At 33.6% G+C, this 20339-nt stretch overlaps 1 protein-coding gene across 6 annotated transcripts in view; it reads right to left on the bottom strand.

The window, feature by feature from the left end:
* The window catches only part of SUCO (SUN domain containing ossification factor), an 86402-nt gene that overhangs the window by 33321 nt on the left and 32742 nt on the right, over positions 1 to 20339 (bottom strand). For 3 of the 6 annotated variants that reach the window (XM_072733041.1, XM_072733042.1, XM_072733043.1), the window contains exons 4-9: positions 19334 to 19485; positions 17373 to 17510; positions 16999 to 17149; positions 13090 to 13213; positions 12144 to 12280; positions 11029 to 11096 (exon numbers count right to left, since the gene is read on the bottom strand). In XM_072733041.1, the coding sequence (XP_072589142.1) occupies positions 11029 to 11096; positions 12144 to 12280; positions 13090 to 13213; positions 16999 to 17149; positions 17373 to 17510; positions 19334 to 19485 (770 nt within the window). The remainder of the gene's footprint in view (positions 1 to 11028; positions 11097 to 12143; positions 12281 to 13089; positions 13214 to 16998; positions 17150 to 17372; positions 17511 to 19333; positions 19486 to 20339) is intronic. The other 3 variants (XM_026001278.2, XM_026001280.2, XM_072733045.1) reach the window with 1 other exon arrangement.

Genomic DNA, 20339 nt, shown 5'->3' with positions numbered 1-20339 from the left:
TTAGGAAGAATTACAAGTATGGTGTCATGTGTCTAAAATAAAACTGAATACAGCGTGGCATTTGGGGAAAAGAAATACTCAGGACATCTAGAACTCTAATCAATACTTTCAGAAAGTAATTACTATATCAAATGAGATTATATATATTGACAATGAAATAAATCAAAAGCATTAAATAACATATTGTGTTTAATTTATGAGAGCAAAAGAACCAAGTTTTAGCAGATGGTAAAAAACAATCAGGTTTCAGAGAAAAGCTCATGAAGAGAAGCAAACCAACATTTGCTGAATGCTTACTCTGGGTCAGATATTATGTTAAATGATTTACACTCACTCTTTAATTTTTTATAACCAAACTGCAAAGAACATGATCTCCATTTTATAAAACAATTCAATAATCACTAAGTGGTTACTTCACATTCTTCTCTTCTGCCTTGTAATTAAAGACCCCGCCAAAATATAGCTGAGCTTATAGCCACACATCAAAGATTGTGTTTCTCAGTTTTGGTCGTGTTATTTAGTTTAGGGTGAAGAAGGGCTGTGAGGAGAAATGTCAAGTCCAACTTCTAGGTCAAGTCTTTTTTTTTTTTTTTTTTTTTTTATTCACAAGAGACACAGAGCACAAGAGGCAGAGACACAGGCAGAGGGAGAAGCAGGCTCCATGCAGGTAGCCAGACGTGGGACTCAATCCCGGGTCTCCAGGATCACAACCTGGGCTGAAGGTGGCGCTAAACCGCTGAGCCAGCTGGGCTGCTCTAGGTCAAGTCTTTATAAGGGAGCTGCTACTTCTCCATTTGCTTTCTCCTACCTTACAGGTTGGAATGAGAATGTGATAGGAATAAATCATTTCAGCAATGCAGGCAGGAACAACATCTTTAGGGGAGGCAAAGGAACACGACAGAAAGTGTGTGGGTCCTTTAATTGTTCGGTTCTATCTATCTGGCTCCAAAGCCTGAACATTTCCCAAACCACCAAAACACCCTTGGGAAAGGGAACTAAAGAAAACCAAACTCAGACTTTGCTTGTTATTTACAATGAAAAAAATAAATCTAAAAGAACATTAAGAAGAAAATAAAAGCTAATTCTCCTCTACCTCTTCTTTTTGTATATGATGTTCTCAATTTCTATGAAGACATGAGCTATATATCAGAAAAAATAAGCTTTCAAACATATTACCAGATATAAAAAGTAAATTCAATGTGATGACCACTAGGTATTATATGCAACTGATGAATTATTGAACTCCATACCTGAAACTAATGATGTACTATATATATTGAATTTAAATTTTAAAAATTAACAATATATAAAGAAAAACATGAAAAAGGTGAATTCACCAAGAAGATTTAATAATTCTAAAACTTGTATGCACCTAATAAATAAATATATAAAATATAAGCAGGTATGTTATTATTCCTCAATTAGTTGATTTTAAAATGCTCTCTCATTTTTCTGCCTCATCTTTTATGTTTTCTTAGAAGCAGAGAAATTGAAATCCAATTTCAATATGCTTCTTTTAGTCATTTATAGTTCAGGAATTTTAAGAGATCATAGATCTAAACACAAGATCTAAACCCCATGTATCAAAATTTAGTTGATACAATTAGGAAGGAAATTTATAACCTTAATGTGTTTATCTGGAAAAAAAAACTAAGTTCAATAGAACTAAACTTAGAGAAAACATAAGATAATAAAGTTTCAAGCAGAAATCCATAAAACAAAACAAAACAAAGACATGATGGAGGTAATCAATCAAGTCAAACTGGTGCATGGAGGGAAGATACAGTAGAGTTTTTTAAAAAAAAATCATTGAAACAATAAGAGAATACTACAAACTTTATTACAAAAACTTTGAAAATGAAGACAAATTTCTACAAAAATGTAATTTACCAAAAGTAACTTAAGAATAGTAAACCTAAATAGTCTTATAACTATTTCTTTTAATGTATTTAAAAACGTCCCAATCTACTTACACCAGTATGAAATGGTACATGCTTTAGCTTATTTATAGTAACACTGTTTGTCATGGCAGATTATGAACACCAAATATTCATCATCATAAGACTAGTTAAATATTGGTAAAACCAAATAATCAAACTTTATGTAGCTGTCAAAAAGAACGAAAACGTTTTCTATGAACAAAATAGAAAAATGACCAGATACTGTTGAGTTAAAATTTAACTCAAGGAGAAAAATAGTGTGTATAATATACTAAGTTGTGTGAAAAAAAGATCAATAGAAATCTACATTTGTATTTGCACAAAGAAACTAAAAAGATATCTAAGAATTTAACAATGAATAAGAAGATGGATGACAGATTGGAAGAATCTCACTCTAACTCCCTTATCCTTCTGAAATACCTTTTTGGTTTTGAACCATGTGAACATATTACTTAGTTTTTAAATTACACACTTAAAAGAAAATCAGTATCTTCTCACAGGCCAAGATGGTTTTATAGCTGAGTACCAAACTTAGAATATACCTAATGGTACAAGGTTAGAAGTAATGCCTTTGAAATAAGGAATAAGATGACATTGCCTACTGTCACTGTTTCTATTTATAATTTTCCCAGGGACCTTGCCAGCATGTAATGACAAAAAGAAAGTAAAATACAATGAAAAGGATTAAAAATTTTTTAAAGAAGAAAAATTTGCAGGGACGCTATAATTTTCTACACAGAAACTCCAAAGAAAAATCTACACATTATTAGAAAAAGAGAATATAAAAAGATAGTTGGATACAAGATCCATATGTAAAAAACTGGACATCTATATACAAGAATTTCTAAAAAGATTTATTTATTTAAGAAAGAGAGGGAGGGAGCACATGCGCACACAAGTGTGAGCTGGGGAAGGGGCAGAGGAAGAAGAGTGATTTACAAGTAGACTTCGCAGGTGAGCACAGAGCCCAAAATCAAGAGCTGGCCACTGACCTGACTGAGCCACCCAGGCACCCCAAGCCCAGCTAGTATTCTTTTTTTTTTTTTTAAGATTTATTTATTTATGATAGACAGAGAGAGAGAGAGAGAGAGAGAGAGAGAGAGAGAGGCAGAGACACAGGAGGAGGGAGAAGCAGGATCCATGCTGGGAGCCGGATGTGGGACTCGATCCTCGGACTCCAGGATCACGCCCTGGGCCAAAGGCAGGCGCTAAACCACTGAGCCACCCAGGGATCCCCCAGCTAGTATTCTCATTACTGTTGTTCTCAATTCTTGTTCAGATACATTGTTTGTATCTGTTTTGAACAAATCCCTGGCCGTGATTTCTTCTTGATATTTCTTTCAGAAAATTCCTGTCTTGTCATTTTGTCTTGGTTCCTATCTTTTGCATATTATGAAAGCTTGTAATGTTTCCTGTTCCTGAGAGTAATGCAATATTAAAAAGGGGTCATACGCTGTCCAGAGCATTGCACTTCAGCAAGTGTTTCAGGTATATGCTACACACACTCTTTTCTTTTGGCTGCTTTTTCCCACAGGTCAGTCCTCTACAGAGTTCCTTCTTGTTTGCAGTGGGGAGTGCTTGGACCTTTAACTAGGTGTGCTTTGATTTGTTAAAATAAGTCTGATTAAAACAAAATTATCTAAACAGAAAAATGGAGAGGGAAGAATGAATCCTTCCTACATATCATATAAAAAAAATTCCACTGGGATCAAAAACCTAAATGTGGATAGCATAAGTTAAAAATTTAAGGTATCTTTTTTTTTTAATGTCAGAGATCTGACATCCAAAAAATCCAAAATTATGACAGGTAAGTTCAACTACATTGTTTATTCAGTAGTTCTACACTACTCCCTGATTTACAATGTACTTTAATCATAAACTTTGCCTCTAAGCATGCATTTGTTCTGTACTCCCTGTTCTGTTCTACTGATCAGTTTATCACCACCTACAGTAACATCCCATTTTCTTTAGCTTTATGGATCTTAGTATCGGGTGGGGCAAGCTTTTGCATCATATTCTTCAGGACCATCTTAGCTATTCTTCTGCTTCTGCTTTTTTCTTATTAATCTTAGACTTACTTATTCTGTTGAATTCCCCAAATATCATGTCAAATTTTGTTTGGAATTTTACTGAATCTCCAGATGACTCAGATATTGAGTTTTCTTATCTATATATAGGACATATCCTTCTTTGTCTTTTAATGTCTTTCAGTAGATTATTATTTTTTAAAATTTTCATGAAAGTATTGTATATCTTATTAAATTCATTTCTGGGTGGCTATTTATTTGCTGCAATTGTAAACTCATTTTTAAAAATTACATTTTATTTGGGCACCTGGATGGCTCAGCTGGTTAAGCAGGTTGGCTCTTGATTTCAGTTCAGGTCATGATCTCAAGAGTTATAGGATCTAACCTGATGCTGAGCTCTGTGCTAAATGGGCAGTCTGCTTGAGAATGTTCTCTGTCTCTCTGTCCATCCCCCTGCTCCCATGTGACCCCCCCCCCACCTCTCTCAAATAAATTAATTTTTAAAAATAGTAGCTGGACTTGAAAAAAGGATAGAAGACACCAGAAAAACACTTGCTGCAGAGACAAAAGACCTAAAAATTAGTCGGGCTAAAAAAAAAAAATGCTACAACTGAGATGCTGCAAAACTGACTAGATATAATCACAACAAGGATGGAAGAAGCAGAGGAATGAATAGGTGATACAGAAGATAAAATTATGGAAAATAATGAAGCTGAAAACAAAGAAAGGAAACTAGTAGATCATGAATAGAGACTTAGGGAACTCAGTGATTCCATAAAGCACAATAATATCTGTATCATAGGAGTCCCAGAAGAAGAAAAGTGGGGAAAAGGGGGCAGAAGGTTTATTTGAAGAAATTATAGCTCAGAACTTTCCTAATATGGGGAAAGGCATTCAAGTCCAAGAGGCACAGAGAACTGCCTTCAAAATCAACAGAAACAGGTTAACATCAAGATATAACATAGTGAAACTTGCAAAACACAAAGATAAAGAGAGAATTCTGAAAGCAGCTAGGAACAAAAGGTCCTTAACCTACAGTGGTAGACACATAAGGTTAGCAGAAGACCTGTCCATAGAAACTTGCCAGTTTATAGAGAGTGGCATGATATATCCAACATGCTAAATGGGAAGAATATGTAGCCAAGAATACTTTATCCAATAAGGCTGTCAATCAGAATAGAAGGAGAGATGAAGTTTCCAAGACAAGCAAAAACTAAAAGAGTTCATGAACCCTAAACCAGCTCTGAAGGAAATATTAAATGGGACCCTTTAAGCAGGAAAGGGAAACCAAGAGCAACAAAGACAGAGATAATCTACAGGAACAGTGACTTTACAGGTAATACAATGGCACTAAATTCAAAAAATTTCTCTGAATGTAAATAAACTAAATACTCCAATCAAAAGACAGGCTATCTGAATGGATTAAAAAAACAAGGGATGCCTGGGTAGCTCAGTGGTTGAGTGCCTGCCTCCAGGTCAGGGCATGATCCTGGGATTCCAAGATCAAGTCCTGCATCAGGGTCCCCCTGGGGAGCCTGCTTTTCCCTCTGACCATGTCTCTGCTTTTCTCTGTGTGTCTCTCTGAATAAATAAAATCTTAAAACAAAAACAAAACAAGACCCCCATCAATATGCTGCTTACAAGAGACTCATTTTAGACCCATAGACACCTCCAGATTGGAAGTGATGGAGTAGAGAACCATCTATCATGCTGAGGGACATCAAAAGAAAACTGGAATAGTCACACTTGTATCAGACAAGCTAGATTTTAAACCAAAGACTATAATAAGAGATGGAGAAGGATACTATATCATAATAAAGACATCTATCCGACTAGAAGATCTAACACATATAAATATTTATGTCCCTAACTTGGGAGCAGCCAAATATATAAATAAATTAATACCAAACTTAAACTCATTGATAATAATACAATACTAGCAGGAGGTTTAACACTCCCACTTGCAGCAATGGACAGGTCATCTAAGCAGAAGATCAATAAGGAAACAAGGGCTTTTAATGATACACTGGACCAGATGACTTCACAGAGCATTTCATATGTTCAGTGTATTTCATCCTAAAGCAGTAGAATACACATTCTTCTCAAGTACATATGGAACATTCTCCAGAACAGATCACATACTGGGTCACAATCAGGTCTCAACCAGTACACACAGAGATAGAGATCATACCATACATATTTTCAGACCATATGCTATGAAACTTAAAATCAACTACAAGAAAATATTTGGAAAGACCACCAATACATAGAAGTTAAAGAACATACTACTAAAAAATGAACAGGTTAACCTAGAAATTAATGAAAAAAATTTAAAAATACATGGAAGCAAATGGAAATAAAAACACGACAGTATGAAATCTTTGGGATACAGCAAAGGCTGTATCATAAGAGAGACATATATGATACAGACTTTCCACAAGAGGCAAGAAAAGTCTCAAATACACATCTAACCTGACATCAAAAGGAGCTAGAAAAAGAATAGTAAATAAAGCTCAAAACCAGCAGAAGAAGGAAAATAATAAAGATTAGAGCAGAAATAAAGGATACAGAAATTTAAAGAGAGTAGAACAGAGCAACAAAACTAGGAGCTAGTTCTTTGAAAGAATTAACAAAATCGATAAACCCCTTGCCAAATTTATCAAAAAGAAAAAGAACCCAAATAAAATCACTAATGAAAGAGATCACAACTAACACCACTGAAATACAAACAATTATAAGAGAATATTATGAGCAATTACATGACAACAAATTGGGCAATGTAGAAGAAATGCATAAATTCCTAGAAACATGTAAACCACAAAAACTGAAACAGGAAGAAATAGAAAACTTGAACAGACACATAACCAGAAAAGAAATTGAATCAGTAATCAAAATCTCCCAACAAACAAGAGTCTAGGGCCAGATGGTTTCCTAGGGGAATTCTACCAATCATTTAAAGAATAGTTAATACCAATTCTGCTGAAACTGTTCCAAAAAAATAGAAATGGAAGGAAAACTTCCAAACTCATTCTACAAAGATGGCATTATCTTGACTCCAAAACCAGACAGAGATCCCACTAAAACCAGGAATTACAGACCAATATCCCTGATGAAAATTGTCAACAAGATACTAGCAAATCAAATCCAATAGTATATTAAAAGAATTATTCACCACGATCAAGTGGGATTTATTCCTGGGCTGCAGAGGTGGTTCAATATCCAGAAATTAATCAACATCATACACTACATTAATAAAAGGAGGGATAAGAGCCATATGATCTTTTCAATAAATGCAGAAAAAGCATTTGACAAAATACAGCACCCTTTCTTGATAAAAACCCTCAATAAAGTATGGATAGACACCTCAACATTATAAAGGCCATATATGAAAATCCCACAGCTAATATCCTCCTCAATGGTGAAAAACAGAGCTTTTCCCCTAATGTCAGGAACATGACAGTGATGTCTACTCTCATCTCTGTTGTTCAACATAGTACTGGAAGTCCTAGAAAAAGCAATCAGACAACAAAAAGAAATAAAAGGCATCCAGATCAGCAAGGAAGAAGTCAAACTTTCACTCTTCAAAGAGGACATGATATTCCATGTAGAAAATCCAAAAGACTAAACCCCCAAAATTGCTAAAACTGATACATGAATTCAGCAAAGTCGCAGGATATAAAATCAAGGTACAGAAATCTGTTGAATTTCTATATACCAATAATGAAGCAGCAGCAGGAGAAATCAAGGAATCAATCTCATTTTGGTGCACCAAACCCCACAAGATATATAAGATTTAACGTGACCAGAGGTGAAAGATCTGTACTCTGAAAACTACAGAACACTCATGAAGAAAACTGATGAGGACACAAAGAAATGGAAAAACATTAGATGCTCATGGATTGGAAGAACATATATTGTTAAAATATCTATACTACCCAAAGTAATCTACACAGTCAATGCAATTCCTATCAAAATAATAGCATTTTTCAGAGAGCTACAACAAACAATTCTAAAATTTGTATAGAACCAGAAAAGATCCCAAATAGCCAAAGTAATATAGAAAAAGAAAAGCAAAGCAGGAAGCATCACAATTCCACACTTCAAACTGTATTACAAGGCTGTAATTATCAAGGCAGTTGGCACTGGCATAAAAACAGACACATAGATCAATAGTATAGAACAGAGAACCCAGAAATGGACCCACAACTATCAGGTCAACTTATCTTCAACAAAGCAGGAAAGAATATCCAATGAAAAAAAAGACAATCTCTTCAACAAATGGTGCTGGGAAAACTGGACAGAGACATGCAGAAGAATGAAACTGGGCCACTTTCTTATATCATAGACAAAAATAAATTCCAAATGGATGAAAGACCTAAATTTGAGATAGGAAACCATCAAAATCCTAGAGAAAAACACAGCCAATAATCTCTTTGACCTCAGCCATAGTAACTTCTTACTAAACATGTTACCAGAGGCAAGAAAAACAGCAAATCTGAACTACTGGCACTTCATCAAGATAAAAAGCTCCTGCAGGGCAAAGGAAACAATCAACAAAACTAAAAGGCAGCCTATGGAATGGGAGAAGATATTTGCAAGTAATGTATCAATAAAAATTTAGTATCCCAAACCTATAAAGAACTTATCAAACTCAACACCCAAAAACCAAATTATCCAGTTAAGAAATGGGCAGAAGATATGAATAGACATTTTTCCAAAGAAGATATACAGATATGGCTAACAGACACATGAAAAGATGCTCAACATCACTCGGCATCAGGGAAATAGAAATCAAAACCACAATGAGATACTACTTCATACCGGATGGAAAGCTAAAATAACAACACAGGAAACAACAGATATTAGTGAGGAGAGAGAAAGGGGAACCCTCATGCACTGCTAGTGGGAATGCAAACTGGTGCAGCCACTCTGGAGAACAATATGGAAGTGCCTCAAAAAAGCTAAAAATAGAACTACCCTATGATCCAACAATTGTACTACTTGGTATTACCCATAGGATACAAAAATATAGATTTAAATACATATATGCATCCCGATGTTTATAGCAGCATTATCAACAAGAGCCAAACTATGGAAAGAACCCAAGTATCTATTCAATTGATGAACAGATAAAGAAGATGTGGTGTGTGTACACACACACACACACACACACACACACACACGAATACTACTCAGCTATCAAAAAGAATGAAATCTTGCCATCTGTAACAACACGGATGGAACTAGAACATATTATGCTAAATGAAATAAGTCAGAGAAAGACAAATACCATTATGATTTCACTTATATGTGGAATTTAAGAAACAAAACAGATGAACATAGGGGAAGGGAAGGAAAAATAAGATAAAAACAGAAGGAGGCAAACTATAAGAGACTCTTAACTATAGAGAACAAAATTACTGGAGGGGAGGTGTTTGGGCGGGGATGGACTAAATGGGTGATGGCCATTAAGAAGGGCACTTATTATTATTAGCACTGGGTGTTATGTGTAAGTGATGAATCACTAAAGTCTACCCCTAAAACCGATACTACACTATATGTTAACTTGAATTTAAATAAAAACAAGAATAGTGAAAAAAGTTTTGATGAAGATGACTCTACCAAATATTAAGACATAAAGCTACAGTGAGACTATGTGGTCTTAATATATCCTAGAGGGATTAACCTACTTAAATCAGGTGAAATCAATTAAACGTGCTCTGAAGTTCAATTATACAATGAAAACACCTATGTAAATGAGCCAAAACTAAATATGCAGTAAACACATAAATACATGCTGTTTGGTAGAAATGTTAAAATACAAATGCATAGCTATGACTACTTCATATAACTTCATCCCAGCATGTCTGTTTGAAATACAAAAATTTGGAGCATAAAAACTTGAGCTGTTACTGACTATAGAGGTGCCTACAAATAAAAAAAAAACAAACAAACCTCAAAATAACAGTTTAATTACAATCTCAGATAATCATTTCCTCAATTCCAATTTATGACAGAAGAAAAAGTAGACTTTCAAATTATCCCTTAATTCCCTTAAGTAATTTGTGGTATTAATTTTCAAAATGAACCTAAATGTACCAAAAGGAAAGCCAAGAACAGAAAACATAAGCATTATCTTAAAAGAGTTTCTCCTCAGATTAAAAAAAAAAATTCAATATATGTATTTTTAGTAAATCAGTATGATGGTGGTGATTTATCTTAATTCTTTTTTGAACAGCGGCTTTGGAGCAATTAATCTAATAAAATTGTTGGTATATCACCTATACCTTTGCCTATATTCTTAGTTAATGGCAGAATCACAGACCCAAGTAGGAGCCAAAATCCTTGGGAGATTTCCTAGATGACTCTCTCTACATCCAATTACTAACCAAGAGCTGCCAGTTTGATCTGCTATAAATATCTTTTATATCCCCCCTCTCTTCTATATCTAAACTGCCAATGCCTTAATTAAAGCAGGTTCCTAACTGGTTTCCGTAATCCCAGTTGCATTTTGTTGTAGGCCATCCTTTGAGGACGAGCCTTCTTTAAAATACCAATGAGATCATGTCATTTTCTTACTTAAACACTGCCCTCCACAGTATTTTAACAAACTTCAAAAAATTTTAAGATAAATACAGCACTGGATGGCCTGGTAAACTAAACTACTGGTAAACTAAATTTGTCTCCTCTTTCACGATTACTCTAATTATACCTTTATTCTTATCCTAAAATAATTTCTTCAGGTTGCTTCTACATATAGCTGCCCATAAGAAATACAATCCTTTTAGCACTGTCTCCACATCCTTACAGTTCCTGAATATCTCCGTCTCTCTCATTTGTGACTTCCTACAAATCCTTGAAGATTTAGCTCAGGAATTACTTCTTCTAGGAAAACTAAGAAAGTACAGTACAAGCCGGACCTAAATTAAGTATAATACAAGCACCTATCAATCATAAATACTTTTTAAGTGACATGAACAAATCAATCTAATCCTAACATAAAAGCTTAACAGAGGATGTATATACATAGAATGCACTGTATTAAATTTTATATTACTTACCAAATTTTAGTGCTGCAAGGATTCAACATATAAAGATCCATATTTTCTATAAGAATAGCAGATGTACTCTATTTTAAAAAGGGGGAAGGGAATAAATTACTTAAGGAAAAATACTTCAACTCTAAAGATTTCTAGGATTTCTATATTTTTAGATCTTAAAATAGCAAGATTCTGAAATGCTTATTTGAGAAGAAGGTATAAAAAGGCTAAAATTTACCAGTTATGTCTATAATGTAAAGTTAGCCTTATAATAAAATGTTTAAAATTAAATGTCTGTTATTATAAAGGAAAAATGATTTTTCTATTAGTATTTTCTTTTAAAATTTCAAACAGGTTTTAAAAGTTAAAAGACAAGATGAATGCCCTTCAGTGAATGACAAGATAAACTGTGGCACATTGAGACAACAGAATACTACTCAGCGCTAAAAAGAAATGAGCTATCAAGCCACGGACAAAACTTAAACTCATATTACTAAATGAAAGAAGCCAATGTGAAAAGGCTACATACAATATGACTCCAACTACATGACATTCTGGAAAAGACAAAATTATGAAGATAGTAAAAAGATTGGTGGTTGCCAGAGGTTGAGGGGAGCGAGGGATGACTAGGTGGAGCACAGAGGATTTTTAGGGCAGTAGAACTACTCTGTATGATACAATAATGGGAGATACATGTCATTACACATTTGTCCCATAGACTATATGATAAGAGTGAACCCTAAGGTAGACTATGGACTTCAGGTGACAATGTGTCAATGTAAATGAATCAAATGTATCACTCTGGTGGGAAGTATATAGATAATGGAGGAGGCTAAACATATATTGGGGTAAGGGATGTAAGAGAAATCTCTGTACTTTTCTCTCAATTTTCTTGTGAACCTATAACTTCTCAAAAAAAAACAGTCTTTACCAAGTCTAAAAAAAGGTGCAATGTATCAACCAATATAACTAAGAATTCATACAAGAAAATGTCTTTAAAAGCATAATCCTACATGTATTAGTAAATCAGAAAAAGAGCAAGCTCATGTTAAAATATAGTTTTCAGCAAACTGCTGCCTTTATTTTAAAAAGTTATTAGTGTCTCACATGTACAGAAGAATTTTACAGTTAAGTACCTTGGCTTCTGGATTAGCGGCCAAAATTTTGGCACCACATTCTACTGAGGCATAATTATTTCGATTTTTCTGCACTTTTTTTGATGCATGTAGACCTCCATTAGAAGATGGATGCATTGACTGACCTGCAGACAAACCTTATTATAAACGTACATATATGATGACTATGATTTAAAATACTCCCAACAATGATCTCAAAAGCAATAGCTGACGTGTAGTGAAGAACAGGTTTTAATACTTAAGAGAACATTTTAAAAACCCATTAAGAAATTCAAAATGCTTTACCTCACTGGCTTTAAAATACCCCCCAAACCAAATTAACTGCAAAAATTCACATTACTTGAGTTATGTCTAAATAATACGAGTCTCAAAATCAAGCTTATTGTGACAATCAAAATATTGTGCATACATATTTTATTAAGGATAGATGCTATCTTTCTATAACATTAAGAATTTTTAACTCTGAGATTTTCTTTCAAAAACAAAGGGCAATACCTTTGTCCAACTCTGTTTATAGTTTAAAGTTTCATTCATATCCCAGACAAGCGCCCACCAAAAACAAAAACAAAAACAACAAAGTTTCCATGCAATTTTCCTCTTATAAATTGAAATGAAGATTACTGTTCTGTCTACTTTGTCTCATTTTTCCTCATTTAACAGTTTACAAGAATGGATTTTATTTTTTTGTTTGGTTTCTGTTTTAATTTTTTTCTTTTTTTTTTTTAATTAGAGTTCAATTTACAAGAATGGATTTTAATTAAGATTAAAACTATGTAGTTATATACAGGTAAATCATGTATGTTGGTAATTACACAACTTTCACCTTTAAAAAGTTTTCAAAAGTTTTATTTTATTTTATTTTACCAACTATGGAGAGAAATGAATATTTAAACCAGTCCCTAAAAAAGCAAAATAAATTAAAAAAAGAAGTACAATGCTTCCATACTTTTTTCTTTTTCTACTTCCATAACTTTCTTCTTCCATTCATCAAATGTTGGTATATCTTCCGGGTCTTTGGGACTTGTTAAAGATGGGTGGTCAATTTCCCCTGGTTTTGTATAATCAGAACTCTGAAAGAAATACAAAAGAATACAGAGAAAACAGATTAATAAACTGTAAAAGTACATACAAATGTTCCTGTAAAATTAAAGTCAAATTTTATAGTTGACAGAAAACATTTCAGAATGATAGGTAAAAAGTTTTGGTTTGCTTAAAAGGTGAGTTTCCCTTGAAATAATTGAAAATCTTCTACCCAAGCACCACAAGATGTATTCTTGTGGAAATCTACCTAAGCATCACAAGCACCATAGGATGTATTCCTTCACATTAGCAATATAAGCATAGGTTGTAAAAAAAAAAAAAACAACTCTGTATCGTAAACAAACAATTCCTTACATAAACTAATAAATACTATAGTTGTAATGCATCCATCTTAAAATCTAAGCTAAAATAATATATGTTTATATATAATATATGCTTAAAGAAAGCTAATTTTAGATGACCATTCAGATAAAAATTTAAGGTAGATTTAAAAACATAAAGAGTCTAAAGAAAAAGCTTTTTAAAGAAGGTAGAGAAAAATCTTCATATATAAAGGGATTTAACAACATGAAGAAATAATAGTTTAAAGAAAGAGACTGACACATTTCACTGGATTAAAATTTTAAAATTTAAATGTATTGAAAGACCATAAAATACATGGTACAATAGCCACAAGCTGAAAGAAGTATTTGCAATATATGCAACCTTTAATAAAGGATTACTAAAACTACAAAGACTACCTACAAATCAATAATGGAGAAAAGGAACAATAAATTCAGCAAAGAGAAAATACAAAATGCTCAATCTCAGTGACAACCAGGGAATGCAAATGAACACCAGACATGCTAAATAAATTATACCAATCTGATGTACCCTCAAGTGTGGCATGTCTGTTGAACCATGGGACATCTCTCAGACTGCTGAATGGAGTTCAAAATTTAGTAATATTAGGGGTACCTGGCAGGCTAAGTCACTAAGTGAAGTTATATGGCAACTCCCAATCTTGGGGTCTGAGTTTTAGCCCCACACTGGGTACAGAGAGTACTTAAATAAATAAATAAACTTAAAAACAATTTAGCAATAAAAGTAAATGTGCATACCCTGTGACCCAATTCCACTCTTATGTATAAATATGAGTGAAAACATGCACATGTGTCTAAGAAAGTATGTATGAAAATGATTATTGCAGCACTGTTTGTAATATCAAAAAATCAGAAACAACCTAAATATCTACTAATTGAAGAACAGGCAAATTGTGGTAGTGAAATATAACAGTATAAATAATGAACAGACAAATCTCAAAACAATGGTATGGAAAATGATACTTAAGAATGACATCATTTTATATTATGTCCAAATATACCAAATAATAGTATGTATTGTTTATAATAATGTAGTTTTGGAAAAAGTTTAAAAAGACATTCTTACACACATACATATACACGCTGAATTTGACACAGGTGTTCTATCTGAAGAGGAGAGAAGAAATATAACTGGGGAAAGGCACACAATTCAATTTGTAATTTTTTCCCCATAATCTGAATACTGTATACAAGTATGTTAATTCCATTGCTTATTTCTGTATTCCTAAAGCAATGCATAACATTTATTAAAAGTTCTTTGAGAAGTATACATCTATTTAGATGACTTACTCTGGTAAATAGCACAAATCTCATATAGTGTACATATGCTATTTTTGTAAGGCACACTTTTAAGAATACTAGTATTTGGGCAGCCCAGGTGGCTCAGCGGTTTAGCACCACCTTCAGCCCAGGGTGTGATCCTGGAGACCCGGGATCGAGTCCCGTGTCGGGTTACCTGCATGGAGTCTGCTTCTCCCTCTGCCTGCGTCTCTGCCTCTCTCTCTCTGTGTCTCTCATGCATGAATAAATAAATAAATAAATAAATAAATAAATAAATAAATAAATAAATAAAATCTAAAAAAAAAAACCCTAATATTTGCTATATTAAAGTATACTTTTAAGGACTGATATTAGAATATTAGAATTACACTAATATACTAGTTTATTAGAATTACACGAACACAAAAACCCATAATCTTTCTCTAGAAAGACAGCAAACTGGCTCCCATACAACCTCCATCTTGAAGTGTTTTGCAGAACAGGCTAACTGACTAAATGAAGTATATGGCTATAAAAAAAAAATACATAGCAGAATGTAAAGACCTAGTAAACCATAACTTTAAAAGTTAAATAAAAACCTAGTCTGAACATAATGGGAAAATAAGAAAAAAAAACATATTTATAAAAATTAACCTAAGTACCTAAGAATAAAGCCCAATACTAAATGAAATACAAAAGTAGAGGAACATACTTTTGCTCTTTGAGGCCCAGGCAAATAAATCACTATCAACTCTTAGCAACAAATAAGAAAACTAAACAATACAATAAAAATACTTGGTAAAGCACTGCTTCTAACTAAGAATGGCAAAGACTGTCTTACAGATTCTTGAGATAACAAGGATAACACAAAGATCTACCTGCATGAGAAAAAAACTCTCCAGTCACACAAACTTAACTGGAAACAATTATCCTGAACTGGACAATACATAAAACTACCAGATATTTCATTATGTGCTCATTATCTGATAATTTTTCCAGGATATTAATTTATTTAGGATATATTAATACAGTTAAAAATTACACCATTTTTGCCTATTAGCATAGACTCATCATCCATCTTTACATCCTAGGTTATGAAGACTAGTTTCAGTCCGCTAATGGTTAAGGAGAAAGAAAAACTAGGACAAAACTGGCTGCCATGCTTGAATTTCACATCTGATACTTACATAGTTCCAAAGAAGATATTTTTGTAATGTTTGCCTAATTTTATTTATGGCTGTGGACAACTGAACTATAATATATGCCTGATTTGGTTTCATTGAGAAAATTAGTTCCTTCAAGATGGTGGACTACAAAATGTTGCTCCTGTAATTTTAAGAAGCATCATAAAAATAGCCGGTACAGTAATAGTAAAGTCTCCAGAATGAAGTTTAGTTAGTTGTGAGTACATATTCACTGAAAATATATGAAAGGGAAGGTAGAGAACAGAAGATCCAAATTAAAAGGGAACAAATGTCGATAGTACTCAGTACTTTAAATTACTCTTTGATTCCACATGTTTTAAGTTCATGGAGTGGACTTCATCTCTGTTACCCCATTACTTCTTACCTGAAGGGAGCCCAGACTTCTCCACCAACATTTCTTTAGGAAATTCTGCATTGGCCTCTATACAAAGTCAAAGCAGAACTCGAAAGGAGAAAAGAAAGTAAAACTTTCTTTGGAAAGTATAATTGAGGATAGTATAATTGTAAATGGCACACTCTTCAATATAAGCTGATCTAGTTTGTAGTCTGTGCACAAATAACAAACAAAAGGTAAAATATCTCTTTAAAATAACTGAAGAGCCTAAATTTAACATTGTTTATGGAGTTAAACTTATGTTCAGCCTGAAGATACCTGAATTCAATAATCATAGCTTCTTCTATACAGCTCTCTGAGAAACTGCTTAAAGACATTATGTATCTGGCACCTACAGTTGATGGCAGCAGAAAACCACTTAATTATATACAAAGTTCATACTTGGAACAACTTTATGTATAAACAATACACTGGCAACAGTACCCAAAAAGTAACCACTTGCCCTCAAGGAACACAGCTAGCCTCAGTTCCATATTCCTCATTAATTACTTAATCACTGATTTTTATGGCAAATATGGTTAGCAAACTGCAACATAAGCTAATAATAAAAATGCATAATATAAAGTAAGAAATAGTCCAAGTCATATACCTACCTCATTTTTTAAATTATCTGAAGTATTCAATGCAGATTTTGAATCACCACTTGTCTGATCACTTGCTGAAACTTTTGATTCAAATTCTGATTTTGTTATTTTTCCTTTGCCATGTGAAGATGACACATTTTCTATATGCTGGCCAACAAGGCTATTAGAAACCAAAAAGACGTATTAAAAGAATTAGCTGAATAACAAGTTTATGTAATCTAACCTAAGCTGTTACAATTATCATGTATAAAATAAACCAAGAAAAGAGCACAAAGGGATTAGCTTTCTCTCAATCACAAAGTGGAATTACACGTGCACCATTCAAACATGACACTGCTATCATTACAGAATTATATAAAGGGCAAACAACATTTCACACCCACCTTTCAGGTGGACTAACAAAGGAAGGCTGGTCAACTGGAGCATTTGTTTCAAGGGTGTCACCAACATCACAATCGGTTTCAGATTGCTCAGTTTCACTTGGTTTGGCTATAGGAATAGTACCAGATTTTTCTATTTCACTAAAAATAGAAACAAAAAAAGACAATCTGGCAATTCAATGAAAATAATGTGGCATAAGTTAAAAATTTTATTAGCGATTTTCAAAAAATAATCTAAGCTACCGAAAAATGCTTTGTAGTTCTGCAGGCTGTTTTCAAGAATTCACTATTTTAAATCATATAAGGTCAACTCCTGATTCTTGATCTGTTAATGCCCTTGGCCATTAAATAGGTAATTACCAAATTTTTTTTTTTTTGTAATTACCAAATTTTAAAGCAAAATATCAGAGTTTAGTATTTGGTCTCATAAAAAATAAGTTTTTAAATTTATGTATGTATGTATGTATGTATGTATTGGGAGGTGGGGTCAGAAAGCACACTAGCACATACGAGGAGGGACAGGAGGGGAAGAAGGAGAAAGAAAATCTTAAGCAGTCTCCACACTATATGGACCCCAACTTGGGGCTCGATCTCACAACCCTGAGATCATGATTTGAGCTGAAATCAAGAGTTAAATGCTTAGGCGACTAAGACACTCATGCGTCCATAAAATTACTTTTTTAACTGCATCTTCTCTAATGTTTCCTTCCTGTTAGTATATTCTACCAGTATTAGAGTTGCTGCCTATAGTATCAAAAAATCATCTATTGGGCAGCCCCGGTGGCGTAGCGGTTTAGCGCCACCTGCAGCCTGGGTGTGATCCTGGAGACCCGGGATCGAGTCCCACATCGGGCTTCCTGCGTGGAGCCTGCTTCTCCCTCTGCCTGCGTCTCTGCCTCTCTCTTCGCTCTCTCTGAATGAATAAATAAGTAAATCTTAAAAAAAAAAAAAAAACATCTATTATCTCAAAACATTTCACTAAAGTTCTCAAGCACTTTCAGAATTTTGTTTTATAAATACATACCCTAATATTTTCCCCTACTCACTTCCAATTTGCTAAGTAGTCACGTTCAGTATAATGGGAAAATAATATGTACTGTTCAGATATGTAATATCTAGCCTTAAATTCTTTCTGGAATAAAAATTTTAAAAATTTTAAATACTATTGTTATTTCTAAGCAAGTCTCCTGTTTCTTTGTTCCTTACCTAGGATAAATACCTAAATGGCAACTCTAACATCTCTGAGTACCACTCCTTCACCCCAGTCCCTTCTGTTCTTAAAGAGAGTGTTTAAAAAGTGCTTATGCCCCCCCCCCCAAAAAAGTAGTGATGATAATATTTATTGACAGATATATTATTACTATGTGCCAGATATTGTCGTATCCATTATATATATGTATATATGTATATATGTGTGTATACACACACACACACACACACACACACACAAAATACTTAGTAAGAAAAATACTTAATGTAGTATGAGAAGGGAATTTTGTTCTTTGTAGTGTTGCTTTAAGGATCAGGAGAGATTTAATAGACTAGGAAAGACATAATAGATTTTTCTAAATTAAGGAAATCTTACACCTACATATCCTGAATATTATCAAGTTTGAAAAACATATCTATTCACAAAAAGACACAACTATGAATGGAATGCTGCAGTAATATTTGATGGAAATGAATACCGACATTTGAATCTTTGATAATTATAGAGAAGATTACTCAAATAAGTATTTACTTAAACAAGCAGAACCTCAGTTTATGTGATGTAGAGATTTCATGGCTGAGATCTAATCAACTTCAGAGTTTGAATGCAGAATAAAAACACAGGCATCGTAACTTAAGTCTGCTATATAGCCTAAACTTCAAATCTGAGTCTCAAGCTGCCTTATCTTTAAAAAGACCTTTTTCTATCATTACCTAATGAGATTCTTTTTTTTTTTTTCTTTGTTATGACTTACTCAAGCTTTGAGATTGGAGTAATCTCTGAGGTAGATGAGCTGGAAATATTTTCAATGTTTTCACTGCCCACAACTATACTGGAAGAATCTTCCTGTAGATCAACTGTAGGGAGTGTCTCAATCACAGATGGACTTAATTTTGACTCAGTATTCTGTTAAAAAAAAAAAAAAAGTCAGTTGTATTCTTTTGCTATATAGGATTTTATAAAAGTACATTCAAAAGTGACAGTATCAAGAATGTACTTTTATAAAAATCCTATCTTCTAACATTTACCCCCCCCCAAGAAATATACTTCATATTAAAATACAAGCTCTAGACATTTTTCATGGCATTTCACAAACTAGGACAAAGGAGCTTGTCTTTCTTCTTTCCTATTTTCTATCAAGACCTACATATATTTCCCTCTTACTACTATTAATGCTAGTAGCAACACAGAAATCATATTTAAATATACAAAACAGTACAACACATACTTCTTGCCTCAGAGCAGTTTAGAAGATAATGTCCACAAATAAACAACAGCACAGGGCATGTACAAGTAACATTACAATGCAATCCAGGATTTTCACTGCTCCGTCACTCCTGGATGCTCTGGACCTTTCAACCCTCCAAACCACAACCTGAAATCTACCTAATACCACTCATATTTGAAACCTCTATCAGCATATTCTCCACCACAACCAACACTACAGAGAATTAGCCATTCCTCTTTCTCTATGCCTCTACTTTCTCTGTATATAGACTTAAGACAGCATCCATAACACCTTAATTGTCTTTTTTAAGGTCTCCTTCCCTTTTTCAAGTATACTGTAAATGTCTTGAGTAAGAACTATGTTCTCTTGATCCTCATGCTCCCTGGCACATAGCAGACATTCAATGCTTATTAACTATCAAGTGAGAGGTATTCATGCTCAGTTCAAGGAAAAAAGAAACTATGGACTATTATGGACTAGAATAATTGGTTCTCTGAAGCAAAAAGGACTCAGTATGGAAGCAGAAAGAAAA

Source organism: Vulpes vulpes, chromosome 13 (assembly GCF_048418805.1).
Source record: "Vulpes vulpes isolate BD-2025 chromosome 13, VulVul3, whole genome shotgun sequence".
Taxonomy (NCBI): Eukaryota; Metazoa; Chordata; class Mammalia; order Carnivora; family Canidae; genus Vulpes; species Vulpes vulpes.
Note: the sequence above shows the minus strand (reverse complement) of the source record. Positions and strands in the feature narration are given on the sequence as shown.